General features: G+C 40.2%; 1 protein-coding gene across 5 annotated transcripts in view; it reads left to right on the top strand.

Annotated features, from left to right (window-relative positions):
- Nucleotides 1–24380, top strand: part of MBOAT1 (membrane bound O-acyltransferase domain containing 1) — a 53656-nt gene extending 29276 nt beyond the window's left edge. For 3 of the 5 annotated variants that reach the window (XM_061449575.1, XM_061449572.1, XM_061449574.1), the window contains 9 exons: nt 6748–6803; nt 8745–8799; nt 11481–11664; nt 13266–13458; nt 16219–16322; nt 19085–19149; nt 20729–20861; nt 22027–22178; nt 23975–24380. In XM_061449575.1, coding sequence (XP_061305559.1) covers nt 6748–6803; nt 8745–8799; nt 11481–11664; nt 13266–13458; nt 16219–16322; nt 19085–19149; nt 20729–20861; nt 22027–22178; nt 23975–24107 — 1075 coding nt within the window. In that variant the 3' untranslated portion in view covers nt 24108–24380. Of the gene's footprint in view, nt 1–6747; nt 6804–8744; nt 8800–11480; nt 11665–13265; nt 13459–16218; nt 16323–19084; nt 19150–20728; nt 20862–22026; nt 22179–23974 lie in introns of those variants that run through there. The other 2 variants (XM_061449576.1, XM_061449573.1) reach the window with 2 other exon arrangements.
- Nucleotides 24381–25268: the final 888 nt, after the last annotated feature.

The following is a 25268-nucleotide window of genomic DNA, read 5'->3' as shown; positions in this document are numbered from 1 at the left end:
TCTAATGACTCGTTAATTCTTGCAGCCCACACAAAGGGTAGGCCTGGTCACTGATTCCCACAGTCAAAACTGTACTCGAGCTGCTTGCAGCAATTTTTTGATTTAAGAGGTTTTCATGTATCTGGTAGTACTTTCATGAAAACTCCATTCTTTTATTTTTTTAACTATGTGCCAGGTTTCAATGGAAACCAGTTCCAGTTTGCTACACCTGAATTTCAATTAGTTTTTAAAAATTGTATATGTTGGAACAAATCCAGAGGACGGCCAAGAGAATGATCAGGGGACTGGAGCACCTCCCATATGAAGACAGGCTGAGAAAGTTGGGGCTGTTCCGCCTGGAGAAGAGAAGGCTGCGTGGAGACCTCATAGCAGCCTTCCAGTATCTGAAGGGGGCCTATAGGGATGCTGGGGAGGGACTCTTCATTAGGGACAAGGGGTAATGGGTTAAAACATAAACAGGGGAAGTTTAGATTGGATATAAGGAAGAAATTCTTTCCTGTAAGGGTGGTGAGGCACTGGAATGGGTTGCCCAGGGAAGTTCTGAATGCTCCATCCCTGACAGTGTTCAAGGCCAGGTTGGGCAGAACCTTGGGTGACATGGTTTAGTGTGAGGTGTCCTTGCCCATGGCAGGGGGGTTGGAACGAGATGATCTTAAGGTCCTTTCCAACCCTAACTGTTCTATGATTCTATTTTACCAAATTTTTGTTTCAGTGACATAGTGTAGCAATTTTCTCTTGACTACTTTCTTAAAGAAAACTTAATTTTTGAACACTAATTGTAGAATAACTGAATGCTGTGCTTCTCCTTTAATTCAAATCAATCTTTGAAACATGCATAATTTATTTTGCTTGGTTTGCTGTGGCATTTATACGTTGTACCTAGGAAAACTAAATCCTAACTCTCTCTCTTTCTCTCTCTTATTTCTTCTTCTTTATGCTAAGAGGATTATGCTGGTAAGTTGCCTGGTTTCTATACAACTTTATAAAAATGATAATACTAGCACACAGTTTGGTGGGATTTTTCTTTGTATCACAGGCTCAGACTGAGTACAGTAATATTATGGCTTTAGAGGTAAATTAGTTTAAAATAAATCAAGGGATCTTGATTGGGATTTTTGGAAACTAGTAGTAAACATGGTTTCAATCTAGCAAGCTACATGAACAAATAGAATATGCATGTGATCATCTGGACAGAATTCAGAGGAGCTCCTCATCCATGTGGAAGTTGTATCTGCTTTAATCCTTTGCTTGATTAAGACCATGAATTTTTTTTTGTTTCCTCTTTGAATTCTTCCAGTGTCTAAGCAAAATTTCCTAATACTGCAGCTCATCTGGTGACCATGAGGGAATGATTGTGCATATGCGAGTTTCTTGCCATTCCTTACAGAAAATATCAGTTTGTGAAAATCGCCACACACTGGCATTGCTTTCAATATTCTGTTGGTCTTAGAGAGAACCATCAGGGAGACTTCCCTGCAGATGTCAACTCTTGCTCTTACGTGAACAATTTGGTGGACATCACTTTCCAGAAGGAGTGGACATCTCTTTGTGCTCGCTATATCCCAAATACAGAACAGCAGCAGCATTCTCAGCAAACTGCTTAGAAAGGGATAGTCATTGAAAAAGCCCTCTCAAAAAGTCTTGTAAGCAGATACTTCACCAACAAACATCACTTCAGGCAGTGAATTTTTGTTGGGTGGTTAGTGCTTTCTTGCTGGTTTTTTTTTCCCTCTCAGTGGCTTAGTATCAGCCACAAAAGAAAGAAACAAAAATACAACAGCCTGTTTTCTATGAAGGAAATACATTTGCAGAAGGAAACAAACACAGATATTTTCTGTTACCATGTCAGAACACAGTGCAGAAATACCGACTGGTCCTGCGATTTTAGTTTGTTCTTTTTATTTTGTCTTTTAAATGTGTGAAGTGCAGTGTGTTGTTGCAGGGCATATTTGACAGCTCTCAGTAACTCTGGTCGCAGCAAGTCCCTAGGGGGAGTACAGCAGCACAGGTACAGGGCGAATAAGGGGGGGGGTGGGGGGTGTCAATCTGTTTTCCATGCCTGCTCACTGCTTGGTTGCTCCTCTGGGCATTTGTCCACTTGAAACTGCACTGAGAGCATGGTTTAGTGAGAGGTGTCCCTGCCCATGGCAGTGGGGCTGGAACTAGATGATCTTAAAGTGCTTTCCAACCCAAACCATTCTATGATTCTATGATTTATCACTTACCAGTGATTACACAGAAGCCCTGCAAGAGCTGCAATGTGGGAATTAGCCAAAATTCAAGCAGGCAGTCACTACTAGAGAGCTCTGCACAGCTAGTGTATTCCAGGACGCTTCCCCAGAAGTAAATGCTCTTTCAAGTAAAATGCTTCTATGCGAGCTTTCACCAAAAAACCCACATGAACCAAACTGTAAGTTGCTCTGGACGCATGAGTGTGTTTAGTAAAGTATTTTTCCTTCAGCACTTCTTCATTTTGCTTTCGAAAGCAGAAGTAAGAGCCCACTGCTGGTAAAGCTGTTGTGGCATCTCTGGCTTGGCTATCCCTCCGGCAGCACAGTTTGTGTTGTAGCAGAGTGTGACTGTGTGAACATCTCATTGTGGCTTCAGGGCTAAAGAGATAAAAGTGAAATACATGTTTGCTGGTTTAGAGTCCTGTCTGCAATGAGCCTTTTGACTCCACCTCCTCTCTTAGTGAAATCAGGTCAGTGGAAACTATTTCTAGCAAGCATGTGCCAGACTCCTCAACGGGATTACCTAAGGTCAGGCAGACTGCTTGGTAAACGTCTTTTCTCTCATAAGCATTGAAGCTTGCTCAGTGTAGAAGCCAGCCTGTGATATGGGGAGGGTCCCCACAACAGTCCACAACTGATGCTGACCCTTTGTTTCCACTGGTCTGTGCTTCTGGGTGCATTTATTACATTGAGGGAAGCCATGTTTAAAAATTACATTAGCTGGTATGTTTTCAGTTGGAAGGTTTAATTGGGGGGGTAAAACCCACTGTGGAGTGCTCTCTGTAAACTGTTAGAATTTTGTCTTCCTTTTTAAGGTTATTTTTTAGTATTTAACATAAGGTAAAGACAGTTTTGGTTGGTTGGTTGGTTTACTACTTTATTATTATTTGTTGAAGTTTACTATTTCATACTGATTCCCTGGGACAATTTTTCAAGGTGGTTGGAAGTTTTATAGGTATGTGAGCTCCTCTTCTTGTTTGCAACACTGCAGTCTTTTTCCAGTAGAGTCTAAGGTTTAAAATATTATCATGTAGGAAACAGGTGACTATATGTGATATAATGCAATATTTTATCTATTGACTTATGCAACATTTTATTGCTTTTTAAAATTAGAGCTTGCTTAAAAGGCTGAATAAAAATGATAATTCAATGCTATGGCCAAGTTTTAAATCAAACCCCACATGTCTATTTAGGAAATGATGGTACTAATTCCACCCTATACTAAATGTATTTTTCTTATCTAATTTTTAATACTGCTTCAAGACTTGCATTCTCATGCATTGCTGTGCACTTCCTTCTGGAAAAATAAACAGTCCTAGACTTGCTCTGTGCATGTGTGAGATGAGGATAGATTGGTGAATCCCCAGGGAGAAGTGGGATGGGTGTAAGTGTGCAGAAGGGGGGCATCCACAACTCAAAGGAGTGCCAGAAGAGGGGCGAGTTCCAGTACTGCCATTGTTTTGTTGTGCTCTGACCTTACCTGCAGTGAAGGCTTGGTTCCCCATTGGAATCAAGTCAGTGGGGGAATGGTATATGGGTGAGGGAGAAGGAAGATGCTCCCTGTTTACTTGAAACCTTGCTTACCCTTTGTGTGAAGCATTTAAAGGTACCTGATACCTTTAAATGAAGATTTAGAGGGTGTCATCCTATTGCCACTGTACAGCTGGTTTCCACCTTCCCGATTGGATTATAGAAAAGATACACAGATGTATAATACAGTGATGGCAGGAGAGAGAGCTGAAGGTATCTCAGATGTTCTTTGTGGATCTCCCTCTCACCCACAGTGGCAGCAGCACCACTTTTGTGCTTGCATGCCTCCTCTGGAGTGGGGACTTGAGGCAGGCAGACTTTGTCTTCTCTGATTAAAGTGCAGGAAAGGCTGACTTGTTCTGCTAGGTTTCAATGTGCTGTCAATTAGGCGATGAATTCCTAATATAGACGAAGAGAACCTCTCTCTTCTCTGTTTATACGTTGTGTGACTTTAGTGCAGGCTGCGCTTTGCTCCCCTCAGTTAATCAGCATATCAAGATTGTTTGCATTTTGGTTCTCTGGCTTACAGTGGGGGGCCCAATTTTTCTAAGACAAGTGTCTAAATTTAGGCACTTAAAGGCATACAGTTTTGGCTCCAAGCCTGAGGTTGAATGTTACCCACTTCAATATTGGCATAAAGTGCTTACTGTAAGAAACATACGCAACAAATTTAACCAATTTGGAGCAAGTGTTAGTGTTGACCCACAAAGCTAATAGGTCAGGCACTGATGAAATAAAAATCTGTGTTTACTGCAGTAGAACTGCTGCATCGCTGACAGCCTCTCTCTCTCTTAAGGATTAAAAAAAAATCTGCTTTTTCATATGCTTAAAGAATCTGGATTTATTTATCTTTGAAAGGAAAGCTAAATTTTGTCTGAATGGGAAAATCTACTTTGAGAAATAGGATGTTGAAGATAATGGTGAAAACAGCTTATAAATATTTTTTCTTGAAAGATGAGTTGGAATAAAAATTAGAATGACTTTTTCATAATATTGGAGTTGCTTAGGTGAAAGTCATTGCTATATTCTTCCATTCCTTAGCTGCCATAGCAGTCTAGATAACCCAAAGACAGCTGGTGTATAAACCCTTGTGTTAGAGTTGTATTCCAGATCTGTGTATATTTAAGGATGTTTTGGGTTTTATGAGCAAACTTTTTTAACTGACATTTCAAGTAGGGACTTCTGAAGTGATAAAAATAGTTTCTGATTGAGAAATTGGCTGATACTGCATGTTCTCTGGTTTTGGGTAGGAAATGCAAATTACATGTGGACTCCTGAAAAAGGTCAGCCATAATTAGTACTAAAAAAAACCAAAACAAAACCAAACCCACTTATGAAGAAACAATGTCTTTTTTCCAATATTATTGCGTTTGCCATGCTTAGCATATGAATTACCTTGATAATCAGTTTGGTTTATCATAGTGGGATAATTGGTTTGCAAACTGTTTATCTTAGACACTGAGTTTACATTTGTTTGTAACCAGTAGATTGATCTAGTCAAGGATGATACGGAATCTCAAAAATCTCTGCAGAACATGAAAATTTGTTTTTTTTAGATAGATTTATCATTGATGGTAATTTTCACTCTACTACAATATTTGAACTGGATAGCCATAATATTTGGAGTAATCATCTATGTCTCTTTCTCTTTAAAAAGTTCCATATAATGGTCAAACTCTGTAAACATCATGTACACAAACTTGGGGTTTAATTTCCATGTTGAAGATGTCATTTGTGTTCAAGAAGAAACCTCTGTATGGTTTCTGTTGAAAATTTATCACAATCCATTGCATTAATCCTCAGCACAGACAAATCTCTTCTGTGGAACTGGTTTTACATATCACAATTAACGCTTCTAAATAATGACGTATCCTTGTCACCCATTACAACCTCCTGATGCCCGTGGTTGTGAACGTCTCAAAGGCAGTGTCCTTCCAGATCGGGTTTTGTGTTTAGGGCTCCACAGCCCTCAGAAGCTGTATGTGATTCACAATTAGCCTTGGAACCTCTGCCTATGAGGGACTAGTTAGCTGTCCCCAATGTTTTCCACTCGTCTTTCTTCTTATTCTTTTGAATACTCCTGGCTGCATCCTTTACCCTCATGGGGACCAGCTACTGATGCACCAAGCTGAGTTTTGCTCTTTTTTTTCTCCATATTTTTTTTTTTTTTTCCCCTGCAGCAGCTCACATTTCCCACAACGCTAAGAAGCTCTATAAGACTGCATATAGGAAGTATACACGGTCCTATTGAACGTAGTGGCTATTCCTACACTGCTTGTCTGGTTGACACCAAAACTGCTGGGTGGTTGTAGCCTGAAAGCGCGGCTCAGCTACAACTAGCTCATGTTTTTGGGAGGCACCAGACCACACATGCCCAGACATTCCCAGTTGGGTGGTACATCTTGGACAGGCTATCCACAAGTTGCTTGTCCAAGGAGAGAGTGGGGAAACTGCTGTGCTGACAGCTATTCTGTTATTTGCACGCAGTCCTAATTAATTGATAGGACTATTTATGAGGGGAAATAAGCTCGACAACTTTTTAGGACACTGAGGAGACAGACAATAGGAAGAAGACAGTAAGAAGAGATAGAATTATGTTACAGCAGTATTGCTGTATTCTAGTGTTGTGTCATATGGGGCTTAAATTTGGTCTTCGCTTGAAAAGCAAGCTAGTTGATTGCAGAAGCTGGTATTTCCTAGTGGTGCAATTCCTCCTGAATTACAGTTTGCACTGCTGCGGGATGGGGAGAAATAAAATAAGCCTTTGTGCACATTTAGCAATTAAGAATTCCAGTGCAAGCTACTGTGAGGTTGTTTTGAACCCAGGCAATTGTCTTATGCCTGAGTGCCTCCTTCAGTTTTAATTGGATGTTTTCCACTTGTTGCAAGTACAGTTATGCCTTTTAAAGGGATAAAGTTATTCAGTAAGAAAGTTGGGAATAATCCGTATTACAAGGCATGTGACTATTGTTTTTCTTTGTTATAGTCCTCTGATGATAATTACACAGAAGATCACAACACTTGCATGCCAGTTACACGATGGTAAGAAAAGCAATTTCTTCCCATGTTTTGAAGACAGTCTTTTTATTCCAGTGCATTCTGTGGTTGAGTTACAGAGTGGATGAAATAGTTCAGCGAGCTGCTCCAAATAAAGAAGAAAAATGTTTTTGCGGTTGAAAATTAGAAACTTCAGGTTTTGATCGCTTCTCTAGGATTGAACTGTCTTTGCAGTAACAAAGACAACCGGTTTCCCCCTTAGGTGCTCCCTGGGGGGGTCTTATTTGGATTTTAGCTAGTATTGGTATGTGCTATTTAGATGCTACTGTGCACCTCCATTAAGCTCTCTGAAGGTGTTCCTGATTCTCAAAAATCAAGAGCTGTGTTTGATACGTAGGTTCAGTCAATAACATTAATGCAGCAAAAATATGCTATCATTGATATATACAGTGTTAATGTACTCCATGGGTTATGAGATGGAATTCAACAGCTTTTCTCCCAGTGCAGGGAGAATCACAGTTGCAAGCAAAATAACATTGTCTTCAGTCTTGTGCTGCGCTGTGACAAAGAGCACTATTATTTCCCAGTAAAATGTCTGTGTCTAGTACAGCTGTAAGGCTAGAAACGTCAATCATCATCATTGTGATGTGAATTTCTGATGGTCTGAGACCCATTGCATTATAAGCTGTGCTATAGAGTTGCTATGATGTAAAATTTAGGAGATGCACCTAGATGCACACCTGAAATATTTCAGGTAAATGAACAGAATGAAAAGATAACAGCAGATACAGGAGCCTTTTAAGAAAACCAGAAATCCTCCAGATTAATGACGGTGGAAGAGGCTCATTACATTGTGGACCTCCATACATAGCGCAGTTGAGGCAGCTTGTGGTTCAAACATCAGTGACAAATATCTATTTGTAAAAATGGAACGCAGCTGTCCATAAATGGAAACAGACAAACAAAATAGGCAGCCCCTTCAGTAATTAAGTGCTTAATTGTTTCCCTGGAACTCAGACCCTCCCAGTATTTGCAAACTGAAAGAATGGAGAGAGAATGGAAATGAGCAGTTTATCCGCAGTCTTTTTAGGAAATGGGTCTTGTATTTGTGTGTATTGGTAATTATGGCCACAACGTTTAGAACAGTTGTGTTAATTGATGCCAAGCCCCCGATCTTGTGAAGCCGTGTATGTGCATGCTCAGCTTCCAGTGCTGTGACTCATACCCTGGTGAGTTGTTCTGCTGAAGCCAGCGGGGTTCCTCACAGTATGTGCAACTTCAGCTTCAGAGTGAAGGTTTTGAGATATTTGCTATGAGCTGTGAAAAGTATGATGAAGGCCATTATAAAAGACCTTTCTGTAGTTTTCCTGGGCAGCGAGTCTGTGCTCTGGCCCCAAAGGTCTTGTGGACTCAACAGGAGGTCGCCCTTCCAGTCTGGACAATTCCAGATTGTTACTGATATGTGTGTTTAGGCTTGCTCCAGCAGCTGGCAGCCTGGCTGCTCGTTCACACCAGAGGAGCTCCTGCTCACTAAAGAGTCCGTTTCTCTTCCATTGTCCACTCCTCCTGCTGTGAAATGCTCCATTTCTCACCAGGAAGCCAGTGGGAGCCTTGTGCTTAAATGAGCCACTGCCTTCTGGCAGCAGAGGTTTTTCCAGGCCAGGACTGTTAGTAGAGGCTGGTTGATGCCAGCTAATGGCACTGAGAGTTGCATTATGTGTGGGAAATACTATGGCTGCTTTCTCTGAAAGAGCAGCACGGGTGCAAAACGGGGAAAGAGGTAAGGAACTGAGTGAAGAGGTGGAGTAGAACATGAGTATACTTGATCTGAAAGTTAGGAATTGAGCTGTATTACAACTGCTGTGACAAAATCTTAAAGTTTATGGCTAAAGAAAGTTATCTGTGGGATACAAATATAAGGCTTTAGGGATAGCTTTCACTGTCTGGCTTTTGGAAAGATCTAATGTGGCTTTTGTTTCTCTCTAGGAATAGGGCGACAAGCTGAGGAACTCACTGCTGAGCAGAATCGGCTTGCTGTAAAGTAAGAATGTAATGTTTCTAGTGATTTGTGTTTAATTTCATCCAAAGAAGTTTAGGGTTTAGGTTGCTTAATGACATGGTCATTAAAATGTTCCCTTTTTCTTTCCAGCCCATGATAAGACAAAAGTCCTACCTGTTTTTTTTTTCTGTCATCTTGAGCAGTTTTAGTTTGTAATGCTGCTGTCAGTACTCTCCTTACACAAATATATACTCTCTGCTTTATTTCTTATTTCTTTAGTCTAAGCCTCCTGTCTTTATCACCCTGTGCTGGTCAGTAAAGCAGTGAAGTACTTGGCAACATCTCGTTGACTTAAATATAGACTCCACATGCAACAAAATTAGTCTTTGCTGAATCAACTCGTTTATATTCAAGCCAAGACTGTACTGTATAGACTTTTGGGTGTTGTCTTCGTCTTACTTTTGATATGTTGTTTTTCCAAGCAGCATACTTCTCCTCTGTCAGCAAACCACTGTGGTAGTAAAAATCTGTTTTGGTTTGACTCTGCCACTTCAAGTACTGCTTTTCTTTGCTATACTTCTTGGATTCTGAAATTTTATTTTTCCTAGCTCCCTCTGTAATGTTAACACTCCTAGTCCATCGTGTTGTGTGACTTGTCCTCTCAGGTTTTGGAGAGAAACTGCATGTTTGTCGTATCTTTGAGCACCTTTTTTTCCCTAATTTATCTCTCAATACACGTGCAGGATACAGGTGATTTTTTTTTTTTTTTATTTATTTCTTCTTTTTTTCTTGAAGAATTAGTGTTACTGAATTAGTCTTAGAACCATAGCTACTATTCACCATGAAACGTTCAAGGCTGAGGAAATGATTTCCTTCATTTCCAAGGCAGAAGATTCAGCCATCAGAAAATCTGCTGATGAGCCTCTAAAAGTAAGGAGGGAGTAATTTCTTGAAAAGCAGAAATCCTGTAGGGAGACTTGTTTAACTTTTTGTAAGACCAATAGCTTTGTGTCTATTTTTATAGCTCACAGCATAATTTTAGCTGTACTGGGCCCTTGTTACAATATGACTAATTCTAGTCAAATTCTCACCAAACAGGCCTTTTTTTTTCTTTCTTGTACAGTAGATGAGCTCATAACAGAAAAGTACATGCCAGTAACTCAAGTGCTGGTGGCAGACAAGTCACAACTGAAGAGTTTTAAATCCCCTTTGGTAATACAGCCTTTTGTCTTCCCTCCTGTTCTTGGTCTGTTTTTGTTTCTCACTCATCCTCTGTACATTCCTTCATGCATTGCTCATGTCTCCCCACCCAACCATGTGCAGAATCTAAGCTGAAACTAATGACTTTATTTTTAATCTTACTGTAGAGCTCAGAAGCCCAAATTATCGACCTGATTTTGCAGAACAGAAAGATGAGCCTTACCCCAGTTGTTTGCTGCATCATTCTGTGAAATGCTTTCACCAGAGAACATACCATTTAGGCACTAACATCTACAATAACCAGCAGCATGAATGCAGAAAATCCTGGCTAAGCTAACTGTTTTTTCAAGCTAATTCCGCATCAGAATAAAAGTAGGCAACAGCAAATGTTTAACTGTTGCTTAGTTTTCCTGCTAGAAAATTGGTTTGTTCTGAAGGAATTTTAAGTGGGTTTTGGTCTATGAGTGTTCATCTGTTTCTTGGATAGGAGAGCCCTGAACCACTGTGCTCTAGTTTCTATACTCATCCTTGTTTATTTGGAGAGCGGCTATTAGGATGTTAGTGGAGAGCACTGCGTATTTCTGTAGAATTTGGATGTTGGTGTTTTCCGCCACATCAATAAAACAAGCCCAACAATTTACAAATTGCACTAGTGGTGAGAGGCCTGTGCATCTTTCTTTTCCATGCCACTGATCCATAGTAAGGGCAATGGATCTTCTTCATTTTACATCTAATATAAAACCCCAAAGGAACTTGTGGGAATTTGCAAAATGGAAATAATGAACATGATGAATTTTCTTTGACTTTCAGCTTCAAGTGTCTTTTAATTTATGGTGGTTTTTTTTCCCAATCAGTTCCTTTTCCTGTTTGTGGTACAATACAGTCAATTACTTCCTTCATTTGCACAGTAGAACAGAGTGCCTCTTCATCCTCTTCCTCTATGTCTCACATCACACTTCCCATTCTTCAAAAGGCTGAACTGAAGGGTGCATGAGAGCTCCTTTCAGGCCTGGGAGTCCTGGTCTTAAATGCTCCATGCCCTGTGGTCTTCATGAGAAGGCAAGGTACTGCATGGCACAGCTTGGTGAGACCAGTGTAGCTCAGCTTGCAGTTTACCAGCTGTTACTGGTCCCTGACATACTGGACAGATGTTCAAAGACAATTACCAGCTTCTCACTCCTGATACTGCTGGCCTGTTCAAAATGTGCAAGTCGATTTGTTTGAGAGTGGGTATGTTTCTAAGCAATAAGATGACAACTACTCAAATCAGTAGCATTTGCTCACCTGTAGCTTAAGCACTTCCACGATACCCTTGTTGTGACTGCCATCTGCCAGACATCACTGGGATATAAGAGAGGCTGTGCTTCATATTCTCCAAAACAGATTTAGTGAGCTTTCAGCTGAGGGGAGGGTGGTAGGAGAGAGCTGGAGGCTGAGGCAAACAGTACAACAAAAAGCATTGGTAAAAGCCCTTGCTGTGTTTTACCTTGTTTTGTTTTGTTGTATGTGGATGATTTTCACAGGTCAAGACCTTCTTTACTGGAGTATTTAAGCTATCTCCTCAATTTTATGAGCATCATAGCTGGGCCTTGCAGCAATTACAAGGATTATATAGCCTTCATTGAAGGGAGGCATGTGCACATGAAACTCTTAGAAGTGAACTGGAAGCAGAAGGGTTATGACAGACTTCCTGATCCTTCTCCAACTGTAAGTTTTAAAATGGCAAAGACGTATTGCAAAGGCCGGGAGAGTACAACTTTGAGGATGAATCTCGTAATTAAAAATTAAGAAGAAAATCTATTTTTGGAATATCTTCCCAGTAAACATTAGTGATTTTTTTCCTGTGAAGTGGCCCCTGTTTTTATCTTAGGGTCAGGGGTGAATGGGCTAGTGTCTTTCTCTTGAATTCCCAAATGCATTTGGCTTACAAAACGGGTCATTGGTTAATGCATGTCCTTTGTGTAGCAATGGGAATGGTCTGCAGAATCTGACAATGACAAGTTGCTGTTCAGCTTCAGACAGAAGAGGAATGCAAGTCAAATCTCACCCACAGTGCAAGAGATGTTAGAAGTACATGAATCACGTCTAATCAGAAACGAGCTTCTCCAGCTAGTTTCTTCTTTGTAAGAGACTCTCAAGCTGTAAGATGACGTAGAGGTCATTTTTCACATACTATTAACACAAATTTTATTCTATATATTTAAAATAATACTAAAACCTTCTTAGAAAGTGACCTTGTAAGGCAGGGTAATGTAGCACAAGAACCAAATTCCTCTCCCTTATCTTAAGGTGACACTGAATGTATAGTTTTGTGAGTGTGTGCAGAACGCCTCCTCAGAAGTTGAGTATGTGCCTATGCATATCTGATGCCTGTTGCACACTCTTCTATTTCTACTGACTTTAGTGGTGCTAATTCTGATTTACATTAGTCAGAATAAGACCTATATGGTTTTAGATGCGAGTTAGCAGAAAACATTAAAATTAGCATTAAAGGTAACCGCACATCGGTTTATTCCAGAATATGGAGAATATATAAAGACTACTTGGGATCAAAAAACACACTGTTGTTTCGACAGCATATTGCACTGCTATTGGTCTTTTGAGAATGTGAGTCAATTTTTACATGGCACCCAAGTACTAGATTTACCTTTTTGATTATGACTGTATTAAGAAGAGTTTACTCCTGATGTGTATTAGAAACTGAGCTTCAAACTACTGACATGATTGTCAATAGTAATATATAGAAAGCTAGAGAGCTGTAATAGAAAATACTGTGGCATAGCAGATACACAGCATGCATACCTTGCCACAACATGGGGTAAGATGGATGCTTTTAGGACAAGTGATTTTCAGCTGGACCTCTGGATGGTAGCTGAACAGTAGGACCTACTGTTGTACTGAATGCTTTTGGCTTTCAGGAGGAATCTAGTCTTTAGTTAGAGGAGACGACAATACCTATAGGGAGGATTTCTGGTTTCCATTGTAGGGTTTTGTTTGCTTATTTAATTTCTCATTTGAGGACCTCCACTGACTGATTTTTAGGAGTCTCTCGTGAAGTTCATCACCAATTTTGATTCCTAATTGTCCTTTGTACCTATCTATAGGTAGCTCAATAAACCAAATTAAGCTAAAGCTTTGACTGTGACCTTTTCTTTACCACCTCTTTAAATTAATTATTATCAGCTTTGTCACTCCTAACTTTATTGGTTCTTGAAATGCATTGGTTTTGTATGCCATGAGCACTGCCTTTTCTTTCCCCTTAAGCAAATGTTTCTAATGAATGCTTCATTGTTGTTTGTGTTTTTTAGGGAGCAGTGATGTACAAGCTGTGTATCACACTAGTATCTCTCATTTTATTCTTGACACTTACCAAGAGCTTTCCTATGGCATATATTATTGATAACGAATTTCTTGATAAAACACCCTTCTTGTCAAGACTTGGTTACCTGTATGTTGTAGCACAGGCAGCAAAACCAAAGTATTACTTTGCATGGACATTAGGTAAGTCTGGCTACATTACTTATTTCTGTGGGTAACAAGTTCATAAATGGGGGAAGTGGTCTGAAACATGAGGGATGCGGGGGACCAAATTAGTTCCTAGACCTGTAGTCCTTGTGGAAGTGGGTTCTTGTGTTCTTGTACATGCATTCTTGTAGGCAGTGGACCCTGCTTAATTGGGGAGATGCCAAAAGTTTTGAAAAATATGTATCAAACCTACCTTGTGTGACATTCCCTAGGCCAAATTCCCACTGACATCCAATCTGCTTTTCAGGTGATTGCCAGTAAAGTCAATTCCATCTTACTTAAAACTTTGTAACTGTACCAAATTAATTTTACTGAGGGGAAGAAAGTTTGTCCACTCTAAACTTTGATTTTTATACTTTATTTATAATTTACATATATCAGTAGGGTTAGGAGGTTAAAACGTGTCATGCTGGCTCACGCTTTACCAGTATGTTACAGTGCAAACAGATCTCTCTCTTCCTTTAGGGACATCTTTAGTACATGCATATGTATCAGAAAGCTGTGGTGCTTACTGGGGGGCTGAAGTTAGGCTTTGCATTTAGGCACAGTGCAGTTCTCTGCTCATGTTAGCTTTGAGAGCTAAAGAGAAAGGATTTGAGACCGTGGGGAAGGTGGGGAACAGAGGAGATGTTGAAAAGGACCAAAGAACCTCTGGAAGGAGAAGGAGAAGAGAAGAAAGAGGAACTCATCATAGAAAAAAAAAAAAGAAATTTCTTTTATTGGGAGCCAGGTAGACTGGTGGCCAAAATAATGTTTTTGTATTTTACCTTCTTTCTTTTAGAAGTCACCTTTCCCATCTAAGTGTGAGGAGTCGAGTCCTTCTAGGCCTGGCTGAAAATTGAGAGACTGGATTTGTTTTGCTGTTATTACAAAGACTTTGTGTGTAGAGGAGGTCCTGAAAGCCCAGCCAGCAATATATACACCTGAAACCGAGCAGAGTGTCATTGAGATGGGAAGGAAAGAGCCAGGGAAATTGATTACAAGGCTGTGACTAAAACTGACAGATCGAGAGAAAGCGGCCAGGACTGGCATGTGTGGGATAGGAAAGGCTTTGGGATAAAGAATTGCTTGCTCAGAATCTTATTTTTGTTCAACCCAGTGTTAAAATGTTGCCTCATTTTTTTCTAGCATTATAATTAACTAGAAGTCCATTATCAAAGAGATAAACTGAACTTGGATTTGTGATATGACTAAGCCATAGAGGCTGTAGAAATCTCTTTACAAATGAGGCAGTTCACAAAAGCATGCATTGCATACTGGAGGGCGAGGCTTCTATTATTCACTTTTCAAATCTAGGCAGCACAACAGCAGACACTTTATCCTTTTGCAGTTTAGCTCCTGGTGGCATGGCCCAGGGCATCACAAAAGTGCCTGCTGAAAAGGCTGATAAGCGCTTCCTGTCCTCAGAAAAGGACAGGCACGCTATTGTTCAAAAGCCTCGCCGCTGAATTCCTCCAGATCCATGTAAAGACGGAGAATTCAGCTTCTTGCTGCATTAGGGATGGTCATGGGAACATGGCTGTAAATCTAACACAGCTGCTGATGAAATCAATTTGGGTCTGAGCTCCTGCATCCAACGAGCTGTGAAAGTGATAAGCCAGAGCTGTTCAAGTTGGGAAAATCTCAGCTGGGCTTTGTGGAGCTTGGGGTCTTGTGAGGAATTTAAAGGCAGGCAATTGTGGTGGTCCTGTGCTTTGCACCTTGCTCTGCAGACAGCAGCTCAGGAAGCAAGAGGTTGATGGGTCTGCTGTATTATTACGTCCCAAGACTTCTTGTTTCCTGGTTTTGGCAAAGAAACATTAAGTGGTCCCTGCCACCCTTGGAGCAAGGAGGAGGAAATCCAGGATTTTTTTTGTGCCTGCATTTACAAAGCTGACTTTTCTAAAACATAACCAGGCTTGTATTTTGTAAACGATCTAGAATGGAAAGCCTTACCTGTATTGTGTTTTTCCTTTTTGTTCCAATAATCACCAGTGTTGGCTGCACCTGGAGACCCAGAGATAATGGATACCTCCTGTTTTCTTAGTACCCAGAGAGAGGATTTCTGGCAGGAACATGTTGAAAGCATAATCTTGAAACCCAGTGATGAGGTGGTTCCCAGGCAAAGGTGAAAGGGGAGGTAGTTGACCGGCACCTTGGCAAAGAGTTCAGCATGTGAAATGCTTACGAACACCCAAGCCTTTATTTGCACTTAAAGTAGTTAAGTCTGTAATCAAAGCTACTCAATATTTGATATATGGAGGTGGTGAGATACTTTAGTGAGGCACTGAGCAATGGGATTAGCAAAAGTCTTTCTCTGTGGAAGTCTGAATGAAAGTCTTAATTAAACAACCACATTGGAGCTCTTAATAGAAATGGTAAGCATGTCTTTGAGACACTACAGTTCTTAATTCTGGAAAACGCTGTGACATCCAGGTACCCTTTTAAGGAAAGTGCTTAGTCATGTTATGGCAACTCTATCTATCTTGAATAATAAAAGCAAATTAAAGTGATTACTATCTGTTGTTCTTTCATTATTTATTCTTCTGCCCAAGGAGTAGCTAATCTTTCCTCTGGAGGAAATGACTCTTCTGTTGCCTTATAACAGTGCCCTTTGCCAGGAAGAAGCTTCTCTTTGAAAGAGAGCATGCTAATTGCTACAAAGCTGGCTTGAACGTGTGTTTAGTGTCATACTGACTTGTAAGAAAACGTGACTGCCAGCAGTCTGATTTGATCTGTTTTGCTTTGACATTGCAGCAGATGCAGTCAACAATGCAGCTGGTTATGGATTCAGTGGAGTTGATGACAGAGGCACTTTCTGCTGGGACCTGTTGTCCAATTTGAATATCTGGAACATTGAGGTGAGATAAAGCTGTGGCTGCATTGGCATAATCATAGAGAAATAACCATGCTAATGGGGAGAAGCTTTGCCAGAAGGAAAGCAAGTCCGTGCCACTGGGCTACCCCTCTTTAACATGAAGAGGTTTTGCATTTTACCTGCTGGGCAGATAAAAAGCATCTGTCACACAGGCTTCATCATGCTCTGTATTCAGGTTGTGTTTTTTAGTAGTTTATAGAGGGCTAATAAGTGATTATATCAGATGTTTTATAAATGAGCAGTCAATTACTGTGGATTGTGGCTGAGTTCAGCAGGTCAGTAAATTGCTCACAGCTATGATTCTCCACCATCTGTGGTGTATGCTGTTTACTTCTAACAGTCTTCCCACTTTTTTAGCCCAGTTGAGATGGGTGGTGATAGTGAAAGAGGCCGCCACGAGAAGGCATTGCACAAACATTTGCAAAGTCTGAGTCCCTGCACAAGCTTGGAGTGTCTGTTGTAAATGGTGAAGAGCAAGGGTTGAAGAGATAATGGGTACAAACTGAGGAACCTGGATGGGTACTGGCAGGGCCATATAGAACTTCAGATGGCCGCTGATCTAGAGTTCTGTTCAGCAAACCACGCTATTTCTTAGAACGTGTCTTGCACATGTTTCTTGTGACTGCATTAGTCTTTTGTAAGCTACTTATGATTGGCCATCTTTTGCGAGCTATTTATGATTGGCCGTCTTTTGCATTAGAGAAACAATGTAATTTGTTTGCCCCTAAAAGTATTTTGTGAATGCCAGTGAGATGTGAAAATGTGTGTGTCTGAGACTGCTTTCTAAAGGCTTCTTTTCTTTCAAAATAAGAGGAGCTTCCCCCCTGTAATTCTGTAGTTATGATTTTAAAAGGAAAAGCAGACGAAAATAAGTTGACTGCTTTACTGCTGAATGATCTGTGACTAAGCAGATGTGCTGTAATAGCTCTTCTCAAAAATGAGTTCCTGTAGTTCATCATTGAAAGATGCCAAAACTGGAAGTATCATTATACAGTCTGTCTTTCTCAACATCCTTTCTCTGTCCTCCTTTTTTACCTTAATTAATCCTCAGTGTACATATCTCCTTAAGTGGTTCAGAATACACAGCCAGAAATACTTTACACTCCTCAACAGCAGCAGCACCCTAGATACAACTCTGAGATCTTAAATCACTGTCTGATTCAGTTTTGGGGCAGAAGGTGATTCCTACCTTGATGAGTCAAGGCGGTTACTGGTTGAAGGAGGGAAGTGCAAGCAGTGCTTTTCAGTCAAGCTAAATTAAGGAAATGGGAGCCTTTGATTCTCTCTACTCACTGAACTGTAGGCCCCTCAAAACTTCCTTTACTGCTCACAAGGGCAATAGAGATCAGGATGGAGAAATTATTTCCAGGAGCATAAAACAGAGTGCTCTCGATTGATGTGATCATGTGCAAAATGAGAAAAAGAAGCTACAAAAAACATTATTTAGGGTCAACCTTGAATTATCATTTCATGTGCCAATACTAATTCCAGGACTTGAAGTTTAAGTGTGATTGTACAACGTGTTTTCAGCAGGTATAGCCACCTGCATATGTAAAATTGCTTAAAAGTTGGGAAATTGAGTGCCAAATGTGGCTAAGAAATGACCTGATCTGTAGTAAAGATAAGCACATGGTAGGAGTTGTGGGGGCGTTAAAATGTGATGAGGACTTGAAAGCCTAGGCAGCATGCAGATTTTGACAACCAATGGCTACTTTCTCTCTTGGTAATGTAACAGGGGAACTTAAAGGAGGCCAAAAGAGAATGACAATATTAGTTGGCAGAGAAGTGATATTTTTCTTGGCTTCACTTGGTGCAGCAATGCAATTAAAATGTGGTAGTACTACATTGGGAATTGCTAATTGTTTTAACTCCTTAAACACAGAGGATGAAGTGCTCGCCTTCAGGATTCTGCATGGAGTGCAAAAATATCTGCATATTCCCCTTGCAAGCCTTTGTCGTTAATCCATCTTTTCAGCGTGCCTTTCCCTTCAGCTAATATGGCAAAATAATGTGGTGTCAGTGACTCATGTCCCTGCTTGGTGATGTCCTCAGAGGCTTCTGTCAGCAGGCAAGGAACAAGGGGGAGTGGGGATGTGGAACTGTCAGAGGTGAACTGACCAGGATTAGGGGAACTGATGCTGAATGGAGTCCAGCAGCCCTCTAAAGCTGGGGGAATTGCTGCTGTGAAGAGGTGCAGGATGTTCTCCCAGGACCCTGGAGTCCAAACTGGTTTGTTAAGCTGGGCAATGGGCTGAGAATTTGCTTCTAAATTTAGTCCCAACATTTTTGTGCATGTTTTTCAGTCTTCCTTCTGCCTTCTCCAAATAACAATCAATTTCTTTTAGGTTTTATAACACTTTGTTTTAATAGCACTCTAGGGAAGCCCAGACTGCATAATGGGTGGCAAGATATCTCTTCCAAAAATGATGTTGTTTAGGAACTGAAGGAAAGGACAAGCATTTAAAACAAGAAAGCTTTTCAGATTTCCGATGATTTGAAAAATAACCAAACATTGCATTTAATTTTACAAAAGAAAGTGAGATTTGATAGCAAGTGCCAAGTGCTAGTGGTGAGCAATCAGCCTAATTAATGTTCCTCCCAAAACATGTTAGTGTAAGGATGGACTATTGCACAGCAGCATAGCTACTAGAATCAATATTTTCTGTCTATCTCCTCTCTAATTTAAAATGCAAGTATTAGTTTACAGGTGTCAGTGCTAACTTACCGTGTGAATTTCTTTCTTAGACTGCAACGAGTTTTAAAATGTACATTGAAAACTGGAACATTCAGACAGCTGCCTGGCTAAAACGGTAAGAGTAATGAATCAGTGACAGGCTTGTGAGACCCCAAAATTATAGATGGCCTGGAAAGCCCCTGACCGGTGAATCTCACAAATGTATAGCCTCTTGCTGTTTCTTTGTTTCCTCTGTGTGTAACGGTTGGTGGAACACAAGGGTATTTGGTGCTGTAAAGTTTTACTGTTGCAAATGTAAAATGCCTGCATTTTATATATGAGCAGCAAAGGCATAAATGAACTATTCAGGTCTTCCATAATAAAAAGCAGTAGAGTTTTGATGGCATCTTTTAGGCTTCTGTTTGCCTCTGTTGTTCTTTCTGTACTGTTTCATTTTGCTATGTTGTATTTCCCATGTGTATTACTACCAGAGGTGAGCCTTGCTGTGTCACTGGGATTCAGTTCAGCTAGAACTGGAGAGAAATCAAAATGTTCAGAGCCCCCATGTAGTCTGGTTTGGAGTTACCAGAAAATGCTTGCCAGGAGGTCCCTGGTCTTCTCCAGTATATGGAGAACAGACTTCTTATAGCACTGAGAGGATCTGATTTTAACCAGTGACCGATAAGGCACATATAAATACTAGCATAAGTCCTAATTTTGTAGACTGAACTGTCTCTTATTACTCGTTACACTTTTTGGCATGATTAAAGCTCAGCATATATTCAATGTGGTATCTGAAAAGCAGGCACAGATTTATTGCAGTTATAACTTTTTTGGTGTTATATATGTATCTTAAAATTCAATGTCTACTATTTTTCATGATTCAAATGATGTTCATGGTAAGAAGTGCATTATCTTCATTATCTTGACTTGTTTCTTTGGAACACAGCGTTTCAGTTAAACTTCAGATAGCCAAATAGACCAGTTGGTGTGCTCTTGAAATGGTATCATTCGCTTGCGTCTTTGGAGTAAGATTTTGGGCTGCTAAAGTTAGCAGAAATCCCCCACTTTGCAATAGCTTGTGGCACTCCTAGTTGTTCCTGCATTTGCCAGGTAACAGTGCCTAAAAATACCTTCATTCCTGAGTGAAGGGTGGGGTCACATCTCTGCCTTTTGAGCCACTCTTGATCTTGTAGGGTAAAGTATGATTCCAGATAGAGTTTTAAAGGTGAATGAAGTTTTACCTGCCCTTTGCCCCATTATTTATTTAAATGCTGTGAGCACCAGGAATATCTGTACAAGCACGCTTTTTATACTCAGTGCATAAATACATAAGAAAGAAATTCTTTCCTGTTAGGGTGGTGAGGCACTGGAATGGGTTGCCCAGGGAGGCTGTGAATGCTCCATCCCTTGCAGTGTTCAAGACCAGGTTGGATGAGACCTTGGGTGATATGATTTAGCGTAAGGTGTCCCTGCCCACTGCAGGGGACTGGAACTAGATGATCTTAAGGTCCTTTCCAACCCTAATGATTCTGTGATTCTATGATAAAACCTCCACCTAAATGAAGAGAGAGTGCCTCATGGCCTGGTCTGCAAAAGAGGCAAGATAAGACCATTAAGAAAACAGAAGACCTTAAAAACAGAGAAGGTTTTGAACTGCAGTGTCAATTGTTCAATTGTATTCAGCCTTTTCTTGTTTTGTTTTTGTTTTGCAGTGTCTGCTATGACAGAGCTCCCTGGTACCCTACAGCTTTAACATTTATCCTGTCTGCCCTGTGGCATGGTATCTATCCTGGATATTATTTTACGTTTCTCACTGGAATCCTTATCACGCTTGCAGCCAGAGCAGTATGTACCTTTCATTGTTCTCTTCTAAGGCTATGCTAGATACTATCCAGTTGTCAACTGCAGGGACCACCCTGACATGGTGAAGCAGCTTGTCCCTGCTGTGAGTTCTCTCTCGTGCCTTTGCAGGCTTGAAGTTCACTGAAACTTTATTCTGTATTGATGTATTGATTTCAAAGTACCCTGAGCATTTATAACTAGCACCAGTTCTGAACATGCTATATTGCTGTCCCTGGCTGTCAGAGGAAATGTTGCTTGTGGGTCTACAGTTGGCAGTCCTGTATGTCCATATAGTCAAATTAGCTTGAGATTCAAGGATATGCTACAGTCCAGACTTCTGCTAGGTCATGTTACCTATATGCTGTGTGTAATCCGCTCTGGGCCCAGTCTTTCATAAGAAGCTGTTATGAGTTGAGGATTAGCTCAAACATAAACTCTTTCATGGGGATGCGATTGGTGCAGTAAACTGGTTTATGGTGTTTATGTGCCTCATCTTGGGTAGAGTCACCAAAGACAAAATGTTGAAGATATGACTCCCTGTTGTTCAATTTACCACTGCTGATCTTTCAGGCTGAACCAGCCAGTTGCACAGGGCTGGAAAGCACCACTGTTATGAGAGTTTGACTACTGGATAAACAGCCAGGTCAATTTAAAGGTGAATTAAACTAGTGATCATACTAACTGCTATGGCTAGAACAGGTTGCTGAACATGTGTTCTTAATGTGCTTTGACTCTCATTTATGAGGATTTCATAGATATGAAGATAAACTAAAACCTTCAGGGAACAACACATGCACACAAGGGTAAACACGTATTTGTTCATTTAAAGTAATTTTGTTTCACCATAGATAACCAGTAATAAAATCAGGAGGGAGAAACATCAGATCACAACTCCCTTCCCCAAAGATATGCCAGATACCCAGCATGAGAGTCTGCTCCTCTGATTGCTATAGAGGAAACTGGGGGGCACTTCTCTGTTTGCTTCTCTGGATGACCGGTCAATACATGTCTGTCTTGCTACATGCAGTGCTTTCTATCTGGTGTATAAACTTTTCTGTAATACTAATGCTGATGATACATGAAGAGTCATATACTGCAATGTGTCTGTGTGACTTTGCCTGAGAAATTAATTTATGAATTTTTCTGTTTACTTTTTCCTGACCTGCAGATAAGAAACAATTTTAGACATTACTTCTTATCTTCAGTGCCTCTCAAGATAGCCTACGATGTTGTCACCTGGGTTGTCACTCAACTGGCAGTGTGCTATACTGTTGCACCATTTGTTATGCTGGCTGTTGAGCCCACTATTAAGTTTTACAAGTAAGTCTTCTTCTTTTGACTCATACTCTCCAGACTGGTACAGGCTCTTATTAAATAACCCAAAACGACGCTTAAAGGCACTTGACAGTCCATCAAATTTGAAAAGAGTTCAAAAAGGGTGCTTAATAATTTGGTGATTTTTGCACTCCTGTAACTTAACAAGATGATAATAATGCCAATGCAGAACACTTCCCCTGTACTTCTAAGCCTTTCTGTGTCCTTATGTGTCTTTTCACATCTCAGTTTCCTTTTTCAAAACAGTTGAGTCTCAGCCATTAACAGTGGCCAAGGTTGGAGATGTTAAGAAACATGTGAGTTGGCAGTAGGAAGGACTTGATGAGAAAAGACCAGGTTTCCAGCTGCTGAATGCGTAGAACAGGAGATATGATCGATCAGGAGGAGATAAAGAAGGTGCCAGACAGAGCATTACTTCTTGAAATGATTATGCTTTTCATTTTGTGTACTTCATAGGAAGTGATTACTTCCTTAGGTTCCTTAAAAATAGTAGAACACTGGTGTTGCAGAGTATATCAAATATACTCTGATTAAAATAACTTGAAATAGAGAAATTGAAAAAATAATTTGCAAAGGGAGAATAGACTACATTGCTTTACTTTTCTTTCATTCTACAGTGAACTGTCAAAATAGAGTGACAGGTTTCGGTTAAGAAGGTTTTGGTCCTCTAACATAAAAGGCATAAAACTGGTAGTCAAGAAGCTGATGTCAGTAAGTCTGTTTGAAGGGGGTTGGATTTTGACATTTCCTGTTCCTGTTTCTTAAAACATTTGATTTCAACACAGAAAACTTACCATATAAAAATTACTCCAGATCTTTCTTAGTTTCATTCCTTAATGTTTTTTTTTCCTAGATTTTTTTTTTTCCTAGATTTTTTTTTCCTAGATTTTTTTTTTTCCTAGTTAACATTTAAACTTCAAGACTGCTAAGCAAGGAAATTGTAGGCCTTTGACCCACAGCATGAGTTTTTGGAAAACTGCGCACCTAGCGGTGGTCTTAAGCACTTTACAAAGATACTAAGAATTATGGTAAGAAACATAAACAAGACCATAAAAAGGTGCATCTGTTTTTAAGGGGTGGACCATACTGCTCCTAAACATCATCCTCTCCAAGCTGCCAGAGCCCCATGTAATTTGTTTAAATATTTTTTATTTCTATTCCATCTCGTGTATACCAAATTATTTGAAATAAAAACCCCTGATGTTTAATAAGATGCCAGATATCTCTACTCAGAGATAAAGATATCTGTGAGTAGAAACCTGTTTCTGACAGCCCTTCTGTGAACCTGACATTCCCCAGTTAAACGTTGAGTGTTTTGATTTATTTTGAATCTCAACAATTGGTATTAAGTTTTTGTTTTTTTTTTTCTGACACTTTTTTTTTTATTTTATTAACTTGCAGAAATTTTATGTCCTAAGCATGAAGGATGTTTCTTCAGAATGTAGCCTTGTATACTTTAACATTTAAAGAAAGATGGGCTGAATAGTTCTGGGGTTGAATTACATGGCTTAATCTGAGCTGTCAGACTTTGGATTCTGCAGTTCACTGATTGTTTCTTTACCTCATTAACATCCCTGGCAACATTTTCATTGATACCAGCAGATATTACATACATAAGCTGTGTGAAATTCAAGTGTGTATTTTTGTGCTTTCTAGGTCAGGTTCATACTTTCTGCACACACCTCTCTTAGCACTAAATTCTGCATGGGTTTACTGAGGTTTCACAGTTCATGTTCTGACCCGCAAAAAATGTAATATTCTTTTTCTGCTTTTGTTCCCAGGTCTATGTATTTTCACATGCACATTCTGAGCATCTTGGTGTTGCTCTTGCTGCCAATCAGACCTCAAGCTCACTCCATAAGAAAGGCTCAGAATCAGGCCATGCTGAACTCTGTTAAAAGAAAAGACAAATGATGACTACAAGGAAAATTGCCAACACTGGGAAATCAAGCTGTCATATTGGAAACAAAAAAGAAGGAAACTGGGTGGGATAAGGGTCAAACTACGAGACAAGTGGCATTTCTATTGCTTATCTTAAAATCTTACTGGACAGGGCAGAAAAGAGCCTGAATGACTACATTTCAAATTATTCCAGTTAACAGAGATTTTACAGGCAATGTTTACAGGCTCCTTGGGCATTTTGACTTTTTTAATAAATATTTTTATGAAGTGTTTTTATATATTTAAGCTTTTTCAGAGAGGCATTTTTGCTCTTTTACAGAAATATGCAACTATTAATCAATAAATAATCCTGTGATTAGAGGACAGGAAGCAGCTTGTAAAGAGTTAGACCAGCTGCCTGATGGCCTGGTGCTGTGGGCAGCTAGCAGGGGAAGCTTTTCATCTCTTGGCTGTGGAAAGAGATAATGCAAGTAGAAAACTACAGACATGGGGTTGCTCAAGGTGCTGGCACTGACTTTGGCCCTGGCAGGGAGAAGGGGGAACAGGGCTTTCCTGGGAAATCTCCAGAGCAGGGACTGCAGCCTGAGCTTGGTAGCAGGGGTATTTCACATCCTTCAGTGTGACACCTGCTGGCAATGAAGGTGAGACAAGTCCCTTGGGGAATAGGTGCTGGGAAACACTTGCAACTGATGCCAAAATCTAAAACCAAATAAAAGCAAAACAAAAGGCATGGGGAAACCCATCCTAGAATGAAAGAAGTGACATTTGCCCTGTGATCTGTAGAGTTGTACTTCTCTAACGACACAGCTGATGCTCGTTGCTACATCAGCTTTACTTTGCAGTTTCAGCATGATGCAGCACTTCCATTTTAGTATCAAAATAACTGGGGAGCCATGCAGGTTTAGTGTTTTAAAGCTTGCAGTTATGGGTTAATTCTGGAGAAGGTTTGTAATGGATCAGCCTGTTCTACTCAGAAATATCCAGTCTTATGGAGTGGTTACTTTCCAGCAGGATAATACTAATCTGAAACCTGAACAGTAATTATCATAACCATAATAAGTCATTCTCTACAAAATATGTGTTGTCATATGAACATCACAAGAGTCAAGACCAAGTCCTTATATGATCTCGACATGTGGCTTGGCCTGTTTATGCAAGCTGCCCTGCTTGTAA

Source organism: Pezoporus flaviventris, unplaced genomic scaffold (genome assembly GCF_033815535.1).
Source record: "Pezoporus flaviventris isolate CSIRO_AGI_PZ_B2104156 unplaced genomic scaffold, CSIRO_AGI_Pfla_v1 ptg000007l, whole genome shotgun sequence".
Classification (NCBI taxonomy): domain Eukaryota; kingdom Metazoa; phylum Chordata; class Aves; order Psittaciformes; family Psittacidae; genus Pezoporus; species Pezoporus flaviventris.
The sequence above is the reverse complement of the archived record's forward strand: the minus strand, read 5'-3'. Positions and strand labels throughout refer to the sequence as shown.